A 15,043-nucleotide genomic window follows, 5' to 3' on the forward strand; every position below is an offset into this window, starting at 1 on the left:
AAGGTGGTTTTTTCCAGTTCTGTTAAGAGGGTCACAGGTAGCTTGACGAGCATAGCACTGAATCTATAAATTACTTTGGCCAGTATGGCCATTTTCACAATACTGATTCTTCCTAACCATGAGCATGGAATGTTTTCCCATTTGTTTGTGTCCTCTCATTTCTTTGAGCAGTGGTTTGTAGTTCTCCTTGAAGAGGTCCTTTACATTCTTTGTTAATTGTATTCCTAGGTATTTTATTCTCTTTGTAGCAATTGTGAATGGCAGTTCGTTCTTGATTTGGCTCCCTTTATGTCTGTTATTGGTGTATAGGAATGCTTGTGATTTCTGCACATTGATTTTGTATCCTGAGACTTTGCTGAAGTTGCTTATCAGTTTAAGGAGATTTTGGGCTGAGACGATGGGGTCTTCTAAATATACAATCATGTTGTCTGCAAATAAGAGACAATATGACTTCCTCCTTTCCTAACTGAATACGCTTTATTTCTTTTTCTTGCCTGATTGCTCTGGCTAGAACTTCCAATACTATATTGAATAGGAGTGGTGAGAGACGGCATCCTTGTCTAATGCCAGATTTCAAAGAGAATGCTTTCAGTTTTTGCCCATTCAGTAAGATATTGATTGCGGGTGTGTCATACATAGCTTTTATTATTTTGAGACATGTTCCATCGATACCTAGTTTATTGAAAGTTTTTAGCATAAAGGGCTGTTGAATTTTGTCGAAGGCCTTCTCTGCATCTACTAATTATGTGGTTTTTGTCTTTGGTTCTGTTTGTGTGGTTGATTATGTTTATAGACTTGTTTATGTTGAACCAGCCTTGCATTGGCAGGATGAAGCCTACTGGATCGTGACGGATAAGCTTTTTGATGTGCTGTTGCAATTGGTTTGCTAGAATTTTATTGAGGATTTTTACATCTATGTTCATCATGGATATTGGCCTGAAGTTTTCTTTTTTTGTTGAGTCTCTGCCAGGTTTTGGTATCAGGATGATGATGGCCTCATAAAATGATTTGGGAAGGATTCCCTTTTTTTTTGGAAATTTTCTGTCTCTAATATTTCATGGTGCACATGTAGCTTTCTGCTCACAGGGATGATGAAATGGAGTTATTCTTGCTAATTATACATTCTTATGATGGACTTTAAATATTTTTTCAGTTGAAAACTAAAAATGTACTGCATATGCATTTAAAAGATTGCTGGAAGCAGAAGAAAAAAGGATGCTGCAAGAAGATATTACCATAGGAAGCATGCTTCCTTTCTCTACTTTATAATGTGAAAACACAGCCACCGAAGAAATCCATTTTTGAATGGAACCCAAATACGTGTCTACCCAATATTCAAAATCTTTCTAACTGTAAGACACAAATTCTTATCTAAATCATGTAACCCAGAATACACCTAAGTTAAGGACCAAATATTCTGTTAGGCATTCCTTTCAGCATTCTTGCTGGTTTTTTTTTTTTTTTTTTCCCCCCCAACAAATCAAGAGAATACATTTTCCAGAAATATAAAAATAGCAAGCCATTTTCTAGCAAAATTATTCCACTACTGATTCTAGTTATACTTGTTCTAGTTCATTAAGAAAATAGTTAAAAACACCTGAGACTGTTATGTCCATTATCTATTAGCTTTTTGGATTCAATACCTAGCTATTACCTAAGTGTAAAAAGGAACAAACAACACAGACACCAGGCCACCAATAATTTGATAGATGAGAAACAAGGGATTCAGAGTTTGTGATCTAGAACTTTTAAATCTGAAAGTTATAAGAAACCTGAAGTTCTTTTACTCCTATTACTTAGCTAATTTTTGATGTTCTTTAATATCCTTGAAGTAAGTTAGCTTCTCTAAGTACACCACAGGCTGAAAGGAAATTCCTACATATCCTGAGGTAACTTGTTCTGGATTGGACAGTTCTAACAACTACATTCAAATGAAATTCTCCCTAAAATGTCTATGTATTAGTACTATTCTGTCTCTTCCACATGAAAATACTACAATATTTGAAGATAAGAGTTAATTTCTGTCACCCGAATTTCTTTTCTGCAACATTTAGATATTCTTTTTATGAAAATTATTCTGGTTGCTTTCCTCCAAAAGGGCACTAATCTCCATTTTTATCCTTAAATCTGGGGCTTTGATAAGTATGAAGGCAACAAGGAATAACTGACAATTTTAAAAATCTTTTCTTCCTTTTCTCTCTTAGTAACTAATATGTAAGGCTTCTAATGTGTAAAAATACCAAGTCAATTAAATTGCTCAGTACCTTATAAATATTACATATCCCCTCTGATTTGGGAGTGACTACATTTGCATAGGTTTCTTACCTTCTCTATATCCAAGACTTTATCCTGCATCTCTTTTAGTGCACACTGAGACTCAGCTTCACTCAGTCGGGCTTGAACTAATTCCTTCTCTAGCTGTAGCACAAAATCTTCATTGTAGTTGGAACTGCATTTATGCTAAAGGTTATAGACATATTCTGAAATTTCATGGAAGTATAAACATGCATATATAGTACAAACAATGCAACTACATAATACAGTTATATTATATTAAGGGCAACTAAATAGGTGAAGTTCCATCTACCCAATATTTCCAGCATATCTCCTCCAATCCAATTAACTTTTCAATGAGTAAAAAGGCCCAACTTTGATATCTATAAAGATGACCAGATTATTGGGTTTTGGTAACTAGTTATTACAATGATCAAATATGATTCATATAAGATAAACATCTCTTTTTATCTGTCCATCCATCCAGATCCTAAGAATTTGTTCTGACTTTACAGACCTGTATCACACAACAAACAAGATAGCAATTAGCCACATGTGGCTACTGAACACTTGAAATGTGGCTAATCCAGATTAAAACAAGTTGTAAGTATAAAATACAAACTGGATTTTGAAGACTTGATGTGAAATACAAGAATAAAACATCTCAATGATTTTTATATTGATTACATGTTAAAACTGTATTTTGAATGTACTGAGGTAAATAAAAATATTCATTTTACCTTTTTTATTCCTTTTAATGTGGCTATTAGAAAATTTTAAATTGCATATGTGACACATATTGCTATATTGCTACTATTCTGTAGTTCTGTTATATACTACAGAAGACATGTAAACATTACTGAAAATTCTATTTTAATCTAATGGAAAAAAAAAAAAAGTGTACTGGCCAGGCACGGTGGCTCATGCCTGTAATCCCAGCACTTTGGGAGGCCAAGGCGGGTGGATCACCTGAAGTCAGGAGTTCCAGACCAGCCTGGCCAACATGGTGAAACCCTGTCTCTACTAAAAATACAAAAATCAGCTGGGCGTGGTGGTGCATGCCTGTAGTCCCAGCTACTCAGGGGGCTGAGACAGGAGAATCACTTGAACCCAGGAGGCAGAAGTTACAGTGAGCCAAGATCGCACCACTGCACTCCAGCCTGGGCGACAAGAGCAAGACTCCACCTCAAAAAAAAGACAACAAAAAAACAGGGTACCCACAATAACATGAACCATCTAAATCCCAAAATAACAAAATTGTATTTGGCCTTGGAAATGTAGAAATATTCTTTAAGGCCGGGTGCGGTGGCTCACGCCTGTAATCCCAGCACTTTGGGAGGCCGAGGCGGGTGGATCACAAGGTCAAGAGATCGAGACCATCCTGGTCAACATGGTGAAACCCCGTCTCTACTAAAAATACAAAAAATTAGCTGGGCATGGTGGCGCGTGCCTGTAATCCCAGCTACTCAGGAGGCTGAGGCAGGAGAATTGCCTGAACCCAGGAGGCGGAGGTTGCGGTGAGCTGAGATCGCGCAATTGCACTCCAGCCTGGGTGACAAGAGCGAAACTCCGTCTCCAAAAAAAAAAAAAAAAAAGAAATCTTCTTTAAAAGATATGCAGTTTCCCAGCACTTTGGGAGGCTGAGACGGGCGGATCACTTGAGGCCAGGAGTTCAAGACCAGCCTGGCCAACATGGTGAAACCCTGTCTCTACTAAAAATACAAAAATTAGCTGGGCGTGGTGGCGCATGCCTGTAGTCCCCACTACTAGGGAGGGTGAGGCAGGGGAATCGCTTGAGCCCGAAGGTGGAGGTTTCAGTCAGCTGAGATCATCATGCTACTGTATTCAAAAGACTCTGCCTCAAAAATTAAAAAACAAAAACAAAACGACACACATGCATGGAAATAATTGCTGGAGGCAGCGAAGCAGCAGATGCTGCACAAAGAAATTAACCATGGAAGTATGCAACCTTCCCATTTCCTTTTGATGCTAACACTTAAGTCGTCATTTTTAAGCCAGTACCCATACAAAAGCTTCTGTACAAAAGCAATACATAATTCATAATAATAGAAGACTTTCTAAAATAAACCATCTATCACTTCACATTTAATTCATGTAGTAAAGAAAATGTGGCAACTCAAAATTTCAAAATAAAGTCATTAAAAAAATCTACTGAACTAGCATGAATAAAGCACGGTTATTTTTACTCTTTAATATGTTAGGAACAAAATAATAGATGTCAAATTAAAACTATTAAAAATTACTAGATGCTTAATTAAAATACATGGTACTCTCCTGTCCCAGTTTACCAAAAAAGATGTGCAAATGAGGACTTTAATTCAATGCATTATACATTATTTCTTCTAGTAATTTTGATACGATTGAAACAATATTTCAATACAAGAAGTACATCTGCAACAGAGACATCATCTTAGCAAATACTTACCTTATATCAATTAAGACCTTTGGAATAACCACATCCAAACTGGACATGCAGTAATTTATTTAATCAGATCATGGTTATTTCATTGGTACTGGTAGAATGTTTTGCCCTCAACTTAAAGTCCTGGCAACTGTAGTGCAGGTTTGCATGCTAACACTTTATATTAGGAGATCCCCAAGAAAACACTGAACTCAAAAGGCCCATATGAGAATGGAATTCTTGATAAACCAACTAATCAAATGAAGTACAAAAAACTATGGTAATGTTGGGAACAAATCTTTATTAATAAAATTTACAGAGAGCTGAAATGCTCTGATAACAAGTCATTCTCAATAATATACATCTTACACTTCTTATACGCTAAAAAATATTATTGTAGTGTTCTGGATTAAAATAATTCTAAATATATTATGTAATTTTTTGCCACTGACAGAATTGACAGAACATAATTCTTAATTCTCAGGTCATCATCATGATGACCAATTAACACACTGCAAATTATACAGGGTCTAAGGAATACAGAGTATTTCTGGTGGTATAACAGATAAAACATGAATCTGTACCCTTTTTAGGTTTTTTACGCCTGGTTTAATTTTCTCACCAGCTTTCCCTCTGTTGTCATTTTCTGTAACTTTTTATCCTAGTTTTATCTTGGTTCTCTCATCTTGATGCTTATTCTTGCCTGTATGATCAGTCACCTGTGACTCTCTTATCCTTTGAGTCACAGACTCTTTGGGAATCGTATAAGGGCCATAGGACTCTCTTTTCCAAAAAAAAAAAAAAAAAAAATTATATTCACAATATTTAGATACAATTTCAGACTTCTCTAAAGCTTCCATATACTCCACTTAAGAATCTCTGCTCCTACAAGGTACTCTAATTCCCTGGCTATTTTTATGATCACTAATTCAATGTAAAAGACTATACTGGATCTCTAATACCAAGTATAACCATTCTCAGAAGTTCTAGTTTCTGACTCGCGGTCATTTCCACACAAATGTTCTATATTCAAAATCAAACTTAATCAAAAGGTTGATTGTCATCTTCCCCAAATCACTGCTTTTCCTTGATTTCTCTATTTGCCACTGACCTAAAATCTGTCACACGGCCACCTAGTGTTGCTGCCTGTCATGGAACAATAATATTTTTGTTTGTTTGTTTGTTTGTTTTGGCTATAGAATCTTGCCCTTGTCATTTTTTTCATTTCCCACCATTACTCTAGTATCTAATGTCTGCATTTCCATTTTGACCCATTGTGTATGCTGGCACCAGAGTGCCCCAAATCACCACTTTAGGTCATGTAATTCCTTAAATCAAAAACATATAATTGTCCTTTATTCAGCTCTTACCTTCAATGGACAGTCTAGGACATCAAACACACTGGTCACTCTTACCTAAAACTCCTCCCCTTAGATTTTCAGGCATTACTCTTTTGTTGATCTCCTGTCTATTTTCTGTCTTCTCTGTGAATTCAACTTCATATAACTGTGTATTTGTATTATATGTGTGTATATCAATCAGTAGTCCCAAGGGTTTCATCACTGTGTTGTCTCTCAATTTTTCCTTTTTTTCTTATTTTATAATTATCCCTATATTATTTCATGTACTGTCTGTAGACTATGTGTGTATAGGAAGTATCAGATACTGTCTAGATGTATATATTGCCTACATAGAAAATGAATAAAATCACCAAGGAACAATTTATAAAACAGTAAAAAGGGGAAGGTAGAATGAAACAGAGACAGGGAGACAGGGGGCATGTAATGATAGAAACTTGCAGGGGGGGAAAGAGGAAGAAAAAGGAGGGGAGAGTAGAGGAGGGGAGGGGAGGAGGGAAGGAGAAAAAGGGGAGAAGATGGAGGAGAAGCAGCAGAAGGAGGAGGAGGAGAAGGAGAAAGAAGAGGAGGAGAAAGGAGGAAGAGGAGAAGGAAGAGAAAGGAGGAAGAGGAGTAGGAAGAGAAAGGGGAGGAAGAAGAGAAAGAGGAGGAGGAGGAGGAGAAGAGAGGAGGGGATGGGAGGGGAGAGGATCCAAGTATGCATTTGTGATGACTCTCAAATCCGTATTTCCAGCCAAAACCTTTCTACTAAGCTACAGATCCACATTTACAACTCCTACTGGTCAATTCCAACTGGCTGGTTTCATATTCATCTCATATTCTACATGTCAAAACTGAACTCTCCATCTTTTCTTCCTCATGTATTTACTATTCTGTTAAGGACACCACAATCTCACAAGAGATCAAGTCAAAACTCTCTTCTATTCAACCTGTACCACCCAATCACAATATCTCAGTAATTTTTCTTCCAGTTATTTTGTTAACTTGCTCCTCTCCATCTTCATTGCCATTATTTTTATTCCTGCCCTCATCTCTTTCTTTGGATTACTGCAGTAGTCTCATATATGCTCCCTCCTAACCACTGCAGCACTTACTGTGGGTATTATTATTTAATATTTTATGCTACCTCTCAGACTAGATTGTAATGAATAGAAGGCATTTTTACAATTCCACCAACTGGATCAGGTAGGTGTTTTCTGGTGCTACTGTTTTGAGCCTCAGAAGTTTTGATTCTATGATTATTAATGTGAACATGTTAATGAAAAGTATATACTTTAATATTCACAATGAATCTAATTCCATGAAGCCAACTTCATTCCATTAACAATTTTTCTATATACCAATTAGCCCTGTCCAATTCTATCCACATTGACTTTTATTGGTATTTTCATTAGGATCAATTCTTAATGGGTAAATTTTGCAAATAAGTCTAAATTTATTAACTAGATGTTTTATTGTTGTTGTTTGTTCCAGTCCAAATTTGACCCATTAGAAATTCTGAATTGAATTTTCTTTTTTGGGCATTATTTCTACCATTTCCAAACTTCCTTGTTCAAATTTTTGCAGATCTAAATTTGGTCAGGAAGGTGATACTTCTTTTAATATTTAGTCTATGAAAATTTTTACTGTATCATTTTTAGTTCTTTGTCAGTTTTGGTTTTAGTTATTAGCAGCCTATGACATTGGCTGAGCAAACTGGTAGCATTGTGATAATGGAATGTTAATACTACTCCTAATAATAGCTACCATTCACTGAACACTCACTATGTACCAGGCATTGTCCAGAGTATCAATTCGCTTAAGTCTCAATAACTGTCTATTACCTCTGTTAAACACAGAACAAGCTGTGGCACAGAAAGGTTAAATAACTTGTTCAAAGGCACACAACCAATGAGTGGCAGAATTCCTATCAAAATGACAACATGAATAGATGCTGCTGTGAACTATAAATTATCTGAAGCTAGCCGCTGCAGTTTCAATTTGTTCTATTTTCCACAAGGAAAAAATAGCTTTATAAACACGTTTTAATATATGACGGTAATAACAATTATGATAGCAGCTAACATCTACTGAGCGCTTACAATGTGCCAGACATGTTAAGCACTTTGTGTTTGCCTTTAACCTTCACCACAATTACCACCTTACTAATAAGGAAACTAATAGGGTGCACCAAGGTCAAACAGCAATTGATAGTGCTATTAATTCAGAGTTTGTATTACAGAGCCCATGTTCCTTACCTTTAAGCCATATAGGTGTTGAAGAGCTTAATACATTGCTTTAATATATACTTTTGTAAAAACTAATGATATAATATTCAAAAAATCTAAACTTCTACAAAAATCTAAGCAGACAGATCTCACATAATATTCTTGTATTAAGAAATTCCTGGAACAGTACATTTCACATTCAAGTGAGTAGAGTAACTTGGACAGATATGAATTTAAATACACATTAAGCTTTTAATTAAGTTCAAGGTATGACATTTATATGTTCTTTTCGGGAACCCAAACATTTCATGGAATCCTGTTCTCATCTTTTTTGTAACACTTATCACAAATCTAAATAATAAATTTTGCATACTGCCGGAAGTAATTTCTAGATTCAATGCTATTCCCATCAAACTACCACTGACATTCTTCACAGAATTAGAAAAAAGAAAAACTACTTTAAATTACATATGGAACCAAAGAAGAGTCCGTATAGCCAAGACAATCCTAAACAAAAAGAACAAAGCTGGAGGCATCATGCCACCTGACTTCAAACTCATTACAAGCTTACAGTAACCAAAATAGCATGGTACTGGTACCAAAACAGACATATAAACCAGTGGAACAAAACAGAGACTTCAGAAATAACACCACACTTCTACAACCATCTGATCTTTGACAAACCTGACAAAAACAAGCAATTGGGAAAGGATCTCCTATTCAATAAATGGTGCTCAAAAAACTGGCTGGCCATATGCAACAAACTGAAACTGGATCCCTTCCTTACACCTTATGCAAAAATTAACTCGAGCTGGATTAAAAACTTAAATGTAAAACCCAAAACCATAAAAACCCTAGAAGAAAACCTAGGCAATGCCATTCGGGACATAGGCATGAGCAAAGACTTCATGATGAACACACCAAAAGCAATGGCAACAAAAGCCAAAACTGACAAATGGGATCGAATTTAAGAGCTTCTGCACAGCAAAAGATACTATCATCAGAGTCAACAGGTGACCTACAGAATGGGAGGAAATTTTTGCAATCTACCCATCTGACAAAGGTCTAATATCCAGAATCTACAAGGAACTTAAACAAACTGACAAGAAAAAAAGCCATCAAAAAGTGGGCAAAGGATATGAACAGCACTTCTCAAAAGATAATATTTACAAGGTCAAAAAAATATTTTTTAAAAAAAGCTCAACATCACTGATCATTAGAGAAATGCAAATCAAAACTACAGTGAAATATCACCTCATGCCAGTCAGAATGGTGATTATTAAAAAGTCAATAAACAACTGATGCTGATGAGGCTGTGGACAGATAGGAATGCTTTTACAGTGTTCCTAGTAAAGTAAATTAGTTCAACCATCATGGAAGACAGTATAGTGATTCCTCAAGGTTCTAGAACCAGAAATAACATTAGGTCCAGCAATCCCATTACTGGGTATATACCCAAAATAATATAAATAATTCCACTATAAAGACACATGCACATGTATGTTTACTGCAGCACTATTTATAATAGCAAAGACTTGGAACCAACCCAAATGTCCATCAATGACAGACTGGATAAAGAAAGTGTGGTACATAAACACCATGGAATACTATGCAGCCATAAAAAGAACTGAGATCATGTCTTTTGCAGGGACATAAAAGCCATCATCCTCAGCAAACTAACACTGGAACAGAAAACCAAACACCACATGTTCTCACTCATAAGTGGCAGTTGAACAATGAGAACACATGGACACAGGGAGGAGAACAATACACACCAGGGCCTGTTGGGGGGTGGGGAGGAAGAGGAGAGAAGTTAGAGGATGAGTCAATAGACGCATCAAACTACCATGGCACACGTATACCTATGTAACAAACCTGCATGTTCTGCACACGTATCCTAGAACTTAAAGTAAAATTAAAAAAAAAAATTAATTGTGCAATTAATTTTTAAAATGTTTAAAAACATTTGGTTCTGGTTAACAGAACCAAACAGTGCTTTTCATAGGTAGGTGAGCAAAATATATCTGCTAAATGAATCAGCTAGTTAACTCTTGGTTTAACAACAAAACCCCTGTATTATATAATTGACATTAAATATGGGAAGTGGAAGTTGAATGCTACAAAAAAAAAATCTATAAAATTGATGGTTAATCTACTTGAAATGCCCACCTAGAAATCTTGAACCACTTTCCCAAAACAAAATAATAATACAATGTTTCCATTTGTTCCAAAACAAAATTTGTAAAAATATGGGAAGATGGCACATTTGGACTTACCTATCCGAAAGCATCCGAAAAAAAATTACGCAAAGCAAGTACTCTGGAATAGGTTTCTATATCACAAAATTACAGCAGAAAAAAAATAAAAAGTCTATCTTGCTCTCCCTCAGCATATGACTTCAAAAAGATGCTTATAATCCTCCCTACCACATGCTGTAAACAGGATTTTTAAAAACCCAAGCAATATGACTGCACGATTTAAATATTTGCTCCACTAAATTTGTTGAAAAATATATAATTTGTATATGATTTGTGCTCAACATCCAAAAATTACATACATCCTTTAAGAAGATATTTACCTCTGGTTATTTATGTAACTGTAAGATTTTTTGTTGTTAATGCTGAAGAAAATATAAAGTAACCCCTCCCTTATTATTTAAACTAAAAGGAAAATATGATCACATAGGAATGTAAACATTTTATCCTTAGACTAAGGTCAAAATTGGTTCTGGAAAAAAATCTCTGTCCAGATTTATAGGTATAGTGACCAAAAGTTGAAGAATTTACCAATTTATGTGTAAAGTCATCTATCTATCTTGGATTTTTAGAGACCTGTATCAACTAATTTCCATGTTCCTAAAGAAAAACAAACCCACCAGGTATATCAGGTGTGGGTGATTCCTAAATGCTACTGAACAAACATTTTCTAAAACACATTATCTAGAAGAATTCACAACTTCAGTGATAAACAGGTAGTTTGAATTTTATTAACATTTATTCATGTGTTTAATCCAGGTAAGGTGGGTTTATATTCCTCATATCAAATCGTTGGTTCTTAAAAGTCCTACATAATTCCTGATGTTCTCTCTAGAATTATAGAAAAGGGAAGGAAGGCGAGAAGAATTCTGTCTAGTCTCCCTTTCTAGTATGAAAGTCCCAAGAACTTCAAAAGGCAGTCATGTCAGCATTCAGCAACTTTTAACTCAAATTCCTCCTTATTTATGCTGAACTAAACTGCATATAAAAACACCTGAACGATAAGAACAAGAATAGCTCGACAAAACAGCGTTAATAAAAATACCTGAATGATAAGCAGTCAGAGGTGAGTCACAAAGCTTTTAAATAGATCAAGCTAGATTCAGACAGTTGGTCTCATTAGGAAAAGCTGTCCAACATAAACACATATGTTCCACACTACATTAGGAAGAGTCAGATATGCAACTGTATGAAATATCATTGGAACAATGATTTCTACGTGTAGGGGATTCTTGGAAAAACTGATATGGAGTATGCAAAATACTTGAAGGGACAGTTTAATCTGTATGCTCACTTTGATCTTATGCTTAGTTTTAAATTATTTATTTATTATTTAGTGCACTAAATATCAATCTCAATAATAAATTTATTTTTTTTTTTTTTTTTTTTTTTTTTTAGAGATACAGGGTCTTGCTCTGTCACCCAATGTGGAATGCAGTGGCATCATCAATGATCATTCAAGAGATCCTCCCACATCTGCCTCCTCAGTAGCTAGTACTTACAGGCATGTGCCACCATGCTTGGCTAATTTTTTTAATTTCTTGTAGAGACAGGGTCTTGCTATGTCACTAGTCTTGAACTCCTGGTCTTAAGCAATTCTCCTGTCCTGTCTCCCAAAGTGCCATGGTTTACAACCATGAGTCACTGTGCCTGGCCTTCAAATCATTTTTGAAAACTAACAATATTAGGTTCAAACTATCAAGTGCAAGCATAAAAAGGAAGCAGTGACCTATTAAAGACAATCAGTCTATAACTGGAACTGCAGAAACACTTGTTAAAGAATGCCAATGCTCAAAATTAGTTAAAAACAAACTCTATCTTTTAAAAACTGCTGCTCAAAGGTTTAATGTACTATTGTAAGATAACTATAGCATATCATTGTACCAATAGCTTTAAAACTATTAAGAATAATATGAAATACTGAATAAAAGTCAATAAATTTTGAGTAACATAAAAGAATCCATAATGAGTCAGAGGAAGCTAGAGATATTAAAAGGGAAAAAAGAGAAAGATTCTTGTTTATAGCTAACAAATGTAGAAAAATGAGAGAATATGAAAATCACCATTTTGGAAACCTAATGTAATAACTGATTCCATAAGGATCATCTGTGGAGGGCAAAACCATTAGGTAAAAGGTGGATGGAGAACAAGATAGTTATTTGGTGCAAAAATATTTCCAACAGATCACTTAATAGATGCAAACATGAAATCATACCTTTTACAAGGGAGAGACTCTGTGGTAACAAAACCTAGCATGGAAATCAAACTCAGCATCACTAATAGTGGGCACAATTTATATCATGTGCCTTCCTGATTTAAAGCAAAAAGAAGTTTACGACATCATCTATGATCTAAATGTTTAACTGAGTCTAGTTTACAAGAAATAAAATGACACCAGGAGGAAGGAATCAGACAAATCTAGAATATGAAACAAGACAACTGGGCCATGTCTGTAAAAAGCTAATGTCATTCCTGACACTGGTTTTTCTTCCATCTTAATTAGTCAGTCTGGACAGAGATTTGTCAACTTTACTGATCATTTCAAGAAACTAGCTTTTGGTTTCACAAATTTTCTCAACTTTTATTTTCAATTTAACTGATTTCTACTTTTTATTATTTGTCCATTCTGCTTGGTTAGCTTGAATTTGCTTTATATGTCTAGTTTCTTAAGGTGGAAGCTTAGATTTTGAGACTTACTGACTTGCCTAATGTTATACACACTTAATACATTTTCCACTTAGTACATTTTCCACTTCATAAGAACTTAATACATTTACCACTAAACATTGCATTAGATGGGTCCTACAAATATTTAGATATTGTGTCTTCATTTTCATTTAATTAAAATATGTTCTAATTTCCTTTTAGACTTCCTCATTGACCCATGGGTAAAAATGTATTATTTCCAAATATTAGGGGATTTTCCAGATACCTATTATTAATTTCTAACTGAATACTGTTCGAGTCAGCAAAGATCCTTTGTATGATTTCAATTATTTCAAATTTGATAAAGTTTCTCTTATAGACCAGAATATGTTCTATATTTATACATCTTCCATGTATGCTTGAAAATAATATGTATTCTGCCGTTATTAGGTACAGTGTTCCATAAATATCAGGGCAGGCTGGATAATAGTACTGTTCAGGTCTTCTATATCCATACTGATCTGCTACCTACTTGCTTCATCAATTACTGAGACAGGGGTGTTGAAGACTTGAACTATAATTGTGAATTTGTTCACTCTACCTTTCAGTTCTATCAGTTCAGGCTAATGTTCCTGTTAGCATACATGTATTAGGTGACATACATTCCTAAGCACATATCATCTTAAATAGGATTGTTATGTCTTCTTGGCAAACCATGATTATAGATAGTCCTCTTTACTCCTGGTGCTATTCCTTGTTCTGAAGTCTACCTCGTCCATGATACCAGGCTTTCTTTTGCTTAGATTTCCACATGATATCCTTTTCATCCTTTTAATTTTTTTTCAGTTGAAATTAAAATATTGGGCCATGCGTGGCGGCTCGCACCTGTAATCCCAGCACTTTGGGAGACCGAGACGGGTGGATTATGAGGTCAGGAGTTCGAGACCAGCCTGGCCAATATGGTAAAACCCTGTCTCTACCAAAAATACAAGAAATTTGATAGGCATGGTTGCATGCACCTATAGTCCCAGCTGCTCGGGAGGCTGAGGCAGGAGAACTGCTTGAACCTGGGAGGTGGAGGTTGCAGTGAGCCAAGATCATGCCACTATACTCCTGCCTGGGTGACAGAGCAAGATTCCATCTCAAAAAAAAAAAAAAATAGAAAGAAATTAAAATATTGGTGTCCAATAATTAGAAGTAGACCATCATTCACTCCTAGAAATTCACTGTGGGGAAAAGTCACTGTCATTAGTTATCAAGCTCTATGCATTTCCAGTAGCTACACAGCAACCTACTTTGGCGTCTGTAATTTCTAATCTTTGCAACTGAGCACATTAAATTGAGCTATCCTAACCAAATATCACATCCCCAAATTACATCTAATCTTAGCTGTGGATAATTGCCCCCATATTCATCCTCACAGCCCACGGTCTAAGCTGCTCTCCCATTAATCTACTAAACACTGATATTCCAAATTCATGTCTCTTATCTCTTAATCCCCTTGCCTTTGGACTACAGTTCTATAGGCCATTGGTCTGATATTCTGTTGAGACTCACTTCTCTTCCTGCCACCCAACCTGCTCTGCTTGACTTCATGTTGCATTCTCCCTCGTAAGTCTCAATGCAACCACAACTCTAATCAAGACCTGCCTAAACTCAGACATAAGTGAATTTCCTAATCCTCCCAGGCTCCTCATGCAAACCAGATCACTTGTTGCTGGTTCTACCCTGACCCTCACCAATAGGTTCTAGTACTGGGACTTTATATGTTCCCCCATAAACTCTTCTACTGCAATTACTCAAATGTGTCATGTTTCCTTGAGCTCTATACTGTCATTTATTTCACCTTTTTTTTTTTTTTTTTTTTTTTAGAGATACAGG

At 35.6% G+C, this 15,043-nt stretch overlaps 1 protein-coding gene across 14 annotated transcripts in view; it reads right to left on the bottom strand.

Annotated features, from left to right (window-relative positions):
• EVI5 (ecotropic viral integration site 5) overlaps positions 1-15,043 on the bottom strand; it is a 241,745-nt gene that overhangs the window by 95,067 nt on the left and 131,635 nt on the right. For 13 of the 14 annotated variants that reach the window (XM_017544163.2, XM_037744144.1, XM_017544166.2 and 10 more), the window contains one exon: positions 2,326-2,460. The exons of the other annotated variant lie outside the window; for it this stretch is intronic. In XM_017544163.2, coding sequence (XP_017399652.1) covers positions 2,326-2,460 — 135 coding nt within the window. The remainder of the gene's footprint in view (positions 1-2,325; positions 2,461-15,043) is intronic. 14 annotated transcript variants of the gene reach the window in all.

Source organism: Cebus imitator, unplaced genomic scaffold, assembly GCF_001604975.1.
Source record: "Cebus imitator isolate Cc_AM_T3 unplaced genomic scaffold, Cebus_imitator-1.0 Scaffold166, whole genome shotgun sequence".
Taxonomy (NCBI): domain Eukaryota; kingdom Metazoa; phylum Chordata; class Mammalia; order Primates; family Cebidae; genus Cebus; species Cebus imitator.